The sequence below is a fragment of the Rhinoderma darwinii genome, chromosome 9 (genome assembly GCF_050947455.1).
Source record: "Rhinoderma darwinii isolate aRhiDar2 chromosome 9, aRhiDar2.hap1, whole genome shotgun sequence".
Lineage (NCBI taxonomy): Eukaryota > Metazoa > Chordata > Amphibia > Anura > Rhinodermatidae > Rhinoderma > Rhinoderma darwinii.
Genome location: NC_134695.1, coordinates 70,811,371 through 70,820,599, shown reverse-complemented (window position 1 = coordinate 70,820,599; position 9,229 = coordinate 70,811,371). Strand labels below are relative to the sequence as shown.

The 9,229-nt window shown below is 43.7% G+C and overlaps 1 protein-coding gene across 1 annotated transcript; it reads right to left on the bottom strand.

Annotated features, from left to right (window-relative positions):
• Nucleotides 1-2,134: 2,134 nt before the first annotated feature.
• On the bottom strand, nt 2,135-8,626 carry NDUFB7 (NADH:ubiquinone oxidoreductase subunit B7). The gene is made up of 3 exons (XM_075838097.1): nt 8,382-8,626; nt 5,842-6,010; nt 2,135-2,296 (listed from the first exon to the last, which is right to left on the bottom strand). The coding sequence occupies exons 1-3, from the start codon at nt 8,470-8,472 to the stop codon at nt 2,212-2,214; spliced, it is 345 nt and encodes a 114-aa protein (XP_075694212.1). The 5' UTR covers nt 8,473-8,626; the 3' UTR covers nt 2,135-2,211.
• Nucleotides 8,627-9,229: the final 603 nt, after the last annotated feature.

Here is a 9,229-nt window from a genome sequence, read left to right as displayed (position 1 = left end):
GGGTATTTCCATCTCAGACAGTTATGGCATCTTCATAGGAGATGCCATAAATGTCTGCTATATGTGGGTACCACTTCTGGGACCCAAACCATTTGTGAAGAAACGATCCGCCATCTTGGATTTTGCATCTGCTGGTCAGTCCTAATATAATGTTTTTGCTAAAAATGGCTAATGACTGCTAATCGAACATTATAAAACAGCATGCTGGGATTTGTAGTTATTCTGTGCAGTAGCTAATCGATGTCAAAACCTGACATAAACCATAATGTAATGAGAAGTATCACGATGGGAAGCTATTACATGACAGCTGAGCATCAATACAAAATCACATGGCCATGCTGGGAGTTGTAGTTCCTCTGCTAAGAAGACGGTGGGTTGTATAAACAGTTGGGAATATGGAGGAATTCTTGCTGGGACCTGTATATGTGTTACGTCTGTCATCTTCAGACATGGTGCTGAAGTTCTGATAATCTAGTCAGGACAAACTATCACCTGTCCATTGGAGATCAGTAGGAGTCTGACCGCTGGAACCCCCACGATTGCCAGAAAGGGGATCCCCACCGATCGCCTCAATCCCACTGCCTGGAGGAGTTAAATGGAGCGCAGGTTTGACATGCGCCCTGCCGCTCCATTCAAAGTCTGAGGCACTGACACAAACTGCAGCGCACAGAGCTGGCAATCGGTGGGAGTCCCAGCAGTCGGACCCCCACCGATCTAACATTTATCACCTATCCCCTGGATAATTCGTTAGAACCGGAATACCCCTTTAATTAATAATAGATCAGTTTTCAGCAGCTCCTACACTCCCCCTAGCGGTGGCTGCAGGCATGACTATATAAAGTGAAGCAGAGGGTTTGGAACTCTGTATCGGGGGAAAAAAAAATTCCCAATTGTGTTTTGTAAATGCTTTTCATGCATTCCCCTGCAGGCTAATGCTGTTACCCATAGCAACCAATCAGCTTTCATTTTATTACTTGCCGTGTAGAAATAAAAGGACAGATCTGATTGGTTGCTATGGGTAACCCCTCTATGTCAGCATTTTCATGGACGAGGCTGTTATTTTCTGTCAGGTTTCTATTTTGACAGCGAAGTCTGCCGCACCATTCTATACAGTGAAAAAATACATGTAGATATTAATATAGATGGTGATTTGAATCCACGCATGGTCTCCATGACAACACTGCAACGGACAGTAACAGATAGAGACACGTCATCAGAATCTCTCAGTAGTGCAGCCTCAGGCTTTGGACCTCTAACTGCAAGTGATCAGATCTCAGCATAGGAGTAACATAATAAAACGCAGTTTCCACGTTTTTAATATGGAAGGCAATAACCAAGTGTGAACAGAACCTTAAATGGGTTTTCACACAAATGGCATTTATGCCCTATGTACAGGACAGATGATGAATATATACTCGCTGGGGGCCGCAATGACCACTAGAACAGGGGTCCCGAGGACCCCGTACCTCCCCACCACTCACGACGAGCACTTTGAATGAAGCGGCAGTCCAGCACGCGCGCTACCGCTCCATGTAAAGTCTATGCGGCTGCTGGAGACAGCGAACACTATAAAAGACGGTCCCAGCGATCACACGTTCATCATCTATCCTGTGTTAGGCGATAAATGTCATTTGCGGGAAAAACCTCTAACATTTCATTTTGATCCTGACAAGAGTTTCAGACTTTTCTATGAATATCCGATATTCAGGAATATTTGACAATCTGACACCTTTTCACTCCCATTGATGCCGGATTAACGTAATTTTACTGTAGTCATTTTCTATAAGTTATAGTCCGTTCCTTACTATTTTTGTTATGGTTACGTATAAATTAATGAGGCAAAACCTTTCATAATGCAGAAGTCACAGCGATCAGCTGATCACAGCGGGTCCAGCTCCTTGTCCAGCTCCAGTCCGCCACCGACGCTCTTACAAAGTCGCTCTCTGTTCTGGCCCCTTTAATAACATTTAGCGCCGATTTTTATGTTGCATTAAATTACTTGTACTTTAAAAAATTTTTAATAAAATGTGCTTCTCTGATTGGTTAACGCAGGGTCCCCTTTTTGACTGCACAGCAGTATGTATAGACACCGCTAGACCATATACTCCATAGGATTCACATTTAATACATGATCTGACTTTGACCAACGTCTTTATTTTAAAGAATTTACAATGAATAATCTTCCCCCCGAAGAATACGATGAAACAGACTTCACGCCGCCTCCGTCTCCTGTCTGCGCTTCTTTCTTTCTGACAGTCGACGTTCTCGCTCATACTGCTTCATTCGCTGGACGTAACTAGAGCATAAAAAAAAAAAAAAAAACAGATTAACAAAAATTGTTCAATAAAAACCAAAAACTTTTATAATCCAGCACTGACGGGACCAAAAAAAGTTTAATAAAGGTTTATAGAGAAATACAGAAAGCCGCACAGTAGAGGAGAAACCGGAAGACGAAAAAAACATATCAGCTCCCGTCACTTTAAACTTGAAGGACTCTCATCATTGGCTCTATCTACGCAATTGTTTTCGATTTGTGAGATTCCAGATTAGATTGAAGTTCTTGAAACAATTGCTGGATTATCGGAAATTTCTGTACTATTGGACGCCAAGACTGGGCTCTGTTCACATCACGCTATGGGGATATACCTCGGACGTAGACATCGGGACTATTCCATGCGTATAACTACGACATATACCAGACATACAATGGCCTAAGTCAGCTATTGACTACAATGTTGGAAAAAAGAAAAAAAACACATACACTGTGCTTCCTTGGGCCTCTGTCTGGTGAACGGGAGCCTATGGCTGTATCCGTGACATCCGTACGATGCAGATTTTTCATTGAAGAAAATGGGACGTGGTTTGATGGCGATTTTATGCGGATTTTGGCGTGAAAATCCATTGCGTGAACACGGCCTAATTATTGTGTAATGAAACGTTCTGCAATTTTGTAATATAATTTGTATTATAATTATTACTTATTTTCAAGATCTCTGCTTACTGTCAGTGGATAACACATTGTTAAACGGAGTCCGTCAGTAGATTTTACATGGCTGACACCTCACGGTAGTGACAGACAGACCTGTGTTCCTGCGAGCATTAGTGGAAATACCTTTTATTCTGCTGCCCATCAGTAACGGCAGGAACGCAGGTAGGTCCATAATCCGTTACCCCGATAGCTGCCCAAAAGTGTCTGCTGTTTGGTAGCGTAAAATCTCCTGTCAGACTTCCTTTAACCTCTAGAGGCTGAAAACCCGTACAGACCAAACACTTCTCACAGATGAGGGTTTGTTACAATGATGTTAGCTAAATACATCAACAGCACAAATCTCTCTCCTATCCTGATATTTTGCTACAATGTATCAGCGCAGGTAAAATGCATCAGCCTGTAGATTACAGGATTCTCTAGACTGGACACAATTCTAGCAAACCCTCAGCTATGGGAAGTATTTGGTCTATTCAGGCTTTCAGTCTATTTACGTTCACTGACAGCAAGCAGACGTCCTGAACATAGTTTGGAATAAGAACACAAATTATACTATAAAAGTAAAAATTGCAGAAAGATTAACCCCTTAAGGACACAGCCTAGGCCTCAAGGCTCAGTCCCCTTTTTTCAAATCTGACATATTTCACTTTATGTGGTAATAACGTCGGAATGCTTAAACTTATCCAAGGGATTCTGAGATTGTTTTCTCGTGACACATTGGGCTTTATGTTAGTGGTAAAATTTGGTCGATATATTGAGTGTTTATTTGTAAAAATTAGCTAAATTTAGAGAAAATTTGGAAAAAAATAGCATTTTTTATACCACCCAAAACAGTTACTAGTTCACATTTCCCATGTCTACTTTACGTTGGCATCATTTTTTGAACACTTTTTTTTCTAGGAAGTTACAAGGCTTAGAACATAAGTAGCAATTTCTCATATTTGGAAGAAATTTTCAAAATCCTTTTTTTGTAGGTCCCAGTTCAGTTCTGAAGTTGCTTTGAGGGGCCCATATATTAGAAACCCCCATAAAACACCCCATTTTGAAACTAGCCCTCAAAGTATTCAAAACAGTATTTAGAAAGTTTATTAACCCTTTAGGTGTTTCACAAGAATTTAAAGCAGAGTAGAGGTGAAATTTACAAAATTTTATTTTTTTGTCAGAAAATCATTTTTATTCCATTTTTTTCTGTAACACAGAAAGTTTTATCAGAGAAACGCAACTCAATATTTATTGCCCAGATTCTGCAGTTTTTAGGAATATCCCACATGTGGCCCGTGTGTCCTAATGGACTGAAACACCGGCCTCCGAAGCAAAGGAGCACCTAGAGGATTTTGGGACTTCCTTTTTATTAGACTATATTTTAGGCACCATGTCAGGTTTGAAGAGGTCTTGTGGTGCCAAAACAGTGGAAATCCCCCAAAACTGACCCCATTTGGCAAACTACACCCCTCAAGGAATTTATTGAGGGGTATAATGGGTATTTAGACCATACGTTTTTTTGCTGCATTTTGTGGAATTAGGCTGTGAAAATTGAAAATCACATTTTTCCGATAAAAAAAAGTTACAAAATGTTAATTTTTACAAGGAATACAGGAGAAAAAAAAAACCCAACATTTGTAAAGTAATTTCTCCCGATTACGGCAATACCCCATATGTGGTCATAACCTGCTGGTTGGACAAACGGCAGGGCTCAGAAAGGCAGGAGCGCCATTTGGCATGTAGATTTTTCTGGATTGGTTTATGCTGCATTTACAGAGCCTCTGAGGTACCAGTACAGGGAAACCCCTTAAAAGTGACCCCATTTTGGAAACTAGACGCCTTGCGGAATTCATTGTCGTTTTCATGGGGTGCATGCAATGTTTTGATCAGTTTTTATTCTATTTTTTAAGAGGCATGGTGACTAAAAAACAGCAATTCTACTATTGTATTTTATTCTATTTTTTTTACACCGTTCACTATAAATGACATATTCACTTTATTCTGCGGGGCGATACGATTACGGCGATACCAGATGTTTATAGGTTTTTATGTCTTATGGCGTTTGCACCATAAAATACTTTTTATAAAAAATCATTTACTTTTTGTGTTACCTTATTCTAAGAGCCAGAACTTTTTAATTTTCCATCAAGAAAGCCGTGTGACTCGTTTTTTGCGTAACGATCTGCAGTTTCGATCAGGACCATTTTCCGGTACATGGGACTTTTTGATCTCTTTTTATTCCATTTTTTGGAAGGTGAAGTGACCAAACAATTGTGATTCTGGTACGGTTTATTATTATTTTTTTTATGGCGTCCACCGTGCGGGTTAAATAATGAAATACTTTTGTAGTTCAGGCCGTTACGGACGCGGCGATACCAATTATGTATAGTTTATTTATTTATTTTATATTTTTAATAAAAAGGGACTGATAAGGGAAAAGGGGGATTTCTACTTTTATTACTTTTAAAACTTTATTTTTATACAACTTATTTTTACTTTGTCCCACTAGGGGACTAGAGGGCAGGAGACACTGACCGCAATTCTAATACACTGCACTACATGCGTAGTGCAGTGTATTAGAGCGGTCAGCTACTCACTGACAGCAAGCATTGTGGATCCTGACTTTGTCAGGACCCACTAGGCTTCCGTAAACGGCATCGCAATCGGTCCCCGCTGAAGGAGCTGCGGCACCTGTTGTACGAGACAGAAGTTGTCACAGCTCATAAAAGTGCCGGGAGGGGGGGGGGGGGGCGAGAGGGTGGTTGTTCCCATGACCTACTATTAGGTCATGGAGCGTTAAGGGGTTAAGCTTTATAAAATCAGAAAACACTGGCCGTGTCCTCAGTTGGGGGTAAATCCACGACTATACTCACTCCTCGTGCTGGCAGTATTCCCAGTCGTGGCGCTCGTGACTACAGCCGAATAGGTTTGGCCACATGTCTCTCTTACACCTCAGGTATGTGATTAGATGATGGGCGCAGTAGTCCCTCTGCTTTAAGGGCAGCTGTGCAAGGTTCATCTGTTCCTGAGTGGCCACCATCACTAAATAACAGAGAGAAGAAGCAGTGAAACCCCCACAGACCACCCGACAGTCAGGAGACGAGCGCCGCAAAAAAACAGACAGAACCAGATCTAACACATCCCCCGCCCCGTTATGTCGCTGCTAATGAGCAATGAGAGAGAGAACGGGAGAACCGCACAAATAGCAATTCCCAAATATAACAGACAAAAACCATTCTGATAATGACTCTCAGACTACAGGCTGCTGCACACACGGCGTTCTTCTGTTTAGTTGCGCCATGGCCTAATTATCGCAGTTTTTCATCATTTTCTCCTCCCATCGTCTGCAGTGCTGCGGTGCTATTCCTCCGGTGGCGGCTGTAGACGAGGATTGCAGTCAGAAATGTTGTGTCTGACCTGTGACTGTCTATTTAGCCGTCCATTGTCTCTGCTGAGTGGACGAACTCATCCTAAAATTGTCTAAGACTTCCTTCATTTTGACTTCAGTTGCGGTTTAAATTAATGGAACTGCCAACAGGGGGCGCCGCACAGCATTGTGAACAGAGCCTGAGAGCTGTGCTGAGTGATCTGAGCCAATCAGATGTCTCCCCCAAGTTGCTAACACGAGTCTGACAGAGAAACTGCAGCTGCATCCCCCTCCTGTGCTCCGTCCACCACTGTATGTTTTACACTAGATGGATTTTTTTTTTTTAGACTGAGGAGGTTTTTAGACATTTACAGACAGAGAAAGGAGAACTCCAGGCTGCAGGGGGGCGAGGAAGATGACGCTTTCCCCTAGTATGATATATTACCTAGATTCCATATTCACATGTACTATTGTGTGAAGTGACCTGAGCCTTTCACATTTACCGTCAGTGGCGGATCTGCTATAATTGAAGACTGACTGTGCATGCTGAGAGTTGTAGTATCAGAACCACTAGAAAGCCACACGTTAGGACCATATGGTCGTCCATTCACTCAGGAGGCTCTGGCAGCATTCTTGCGGATATTAATTGATCACTGAGAGTTGATCGTCTCATCGCCTGGAGGAAAGGAGGTGCTCTAGGCTGACAACCCCTTAGGCTATGTTCACACGGAGTATTTTGGGGGAGGAATATCTGCCTCAAAGCTCCAAACGGAATTTTGAGGCAGATATTCCTCCCCCAAAATACTCCGTGTGAATAGCAATTATCGCGCCGTTTTTCGCCCGCGGCCATTGAGCGCCGCGGGCAGAAAACACGCTTTCTCCTGCCTCCCATTGAAGTCAATGGGAGGTCGGAGGCGGGAGCGCCCGAAGATAGGGCATGTCGCTTCTTTTTCCCGCGAGGCAGTTTTACTGCTCGCGGGAAAAAGACGCCGACGCCTCCCATTGAAATCAATGGGAGGCGTTCTCGGGCCGTTTCTGCCGAGTTTTGCGACGCGGTTTCCGCGTCAAAAAACTCAGCAAAAGACCCCGTGTGAACATAGCCTTAAAGTGGATCTGTAAACGTAATACGCTGCCCTATGAGGCTTTACGTCCGTACTACTATTAGCCAAAACGGCACAAAAAAAAGTTTGTAAAGACACCGGACTATTAAATAGTCGTATTCATGAGAGCGGCGCTGCCCCGCCCTGCGGTGACGGACAGGCTATTATGTAGATCTGTATACACAACAGCCTGTCAGTCACCGGCCTGAAGGACGGGAGGGGGGGGGGGGCGCTCCCCTCATGAACACGCCGGACTCTAAACCGAGGAGTCCGGTGTCTTCTTTCAGCCCTCCTATTAGCGAAACGGCACAAACTTTTTTTTGACTAATAGGAGTGCGGACGTATCGGTGTAATACCCGGTCCTTACATAGGACTGCACATTCAGCTGACCGATCCAGTATAAATGTGTCCTATTACGGCATATGGACGTCATAGAGGGGAGGTCCCCGGTAACAGCGGCTCTCTCTATGGTAGACCCCGGGCGTCTCTTGCAGCTTCCCAGAAAGAAACAGCTGATCGCCCATTTTTAGGGGGGTTGTCACGGTGACTGGATCGGTGCACAGTAGGAGACATTGTGATACGTCGCGGCTCAGCCTTTCTTTCCAGATGCACAAACATCACGCTACAGCGACGTCCGGTGCAATATGAGTTGCAAGATGTTGCAGGATTGGCGCGGCTGTGCACAATTTTTTTCACGTAACAATGAAAAGTCGCCGTTGACGTACGGAGCCGCTCTACTGCACCAAGATGTCACCAAACTGTAAACTAGGGAAAAAATTGTTGCAAGACACAACCGTCGCCCCAGCAATTTGCACTGTATTTGTAATAAAACCCCAGGTCTGTGCACATCACATTGCTCATATCATTGCTACGCACAGCGCTGTGTACACTGAGAACTGACCACAGATATGAATAAGCCATCATGCCTGCCATGTAAGCCACGTACCCCTCTCCTCGAACTGTCCCCCTATGGGGCTTGCCGGCATAGTCTTGGGGTCCGGATCCCCCAGGTAGCTCCTAGTCAGATTACCACCCATCTCTGCGGCCACCCGAGGGTCACCTCCGCCGCTGCCTGATATGAGACGTCAGGTTTCTTCAAGTCCTAAAGTATTTTGGGCTCCAGTCAAGGAACCATTTTGAAGAAGACGCTGCCTAAAACAATGCTATTTTTGTCTTCGGAAACATGGCCGCAGCCATAAAATCAATGCACAGTATTGAAGACTCACTGGTGAGTGAGCCGTAAAATGTACGTCACGCGTCAGTCTCAAACATAATTTGACCATAGAGTCCTACATTAGGGAAAGAGCGGTCATATAGCCCCTAGCCATATGCAGCAGCGACGCGTCTGGCTGGCGGTGTATGTGTACGGCAGCAGTGTTTTCTGCCTCAGGACAGCCCAGCCGCCATTTTGTGATTTTATGGCGCGGAATTCTCCTTTTCCTCTTGGTTTGCGGTGCGAAATTTTATTATTTCACACAGGAAATCACCGGCTGTTATTCTATTTACTTCATGTTTATTTTATAAGAACATGTACGAGGCTCACGTCACAATTTTTCTGAGAAAATGAATATTCACCATTTGTAAAACTATAGAAGATACATCCCTCCGGCTGCAGCTGCCTCAGCGCCTCTTGTGGGGTTCGCTGCTGGTCATTTTTATAACAAATAATTCTCCTCCTTGTATTTTTTTATATTTAACAATTCTTGACGGCTTTTAACCTTTTTGGCCTTCAGCCGTAATTTTTGTTTGGTGACCGCTTTCTGTATGTAAACTATAATGTTATTTTTCCCGCAC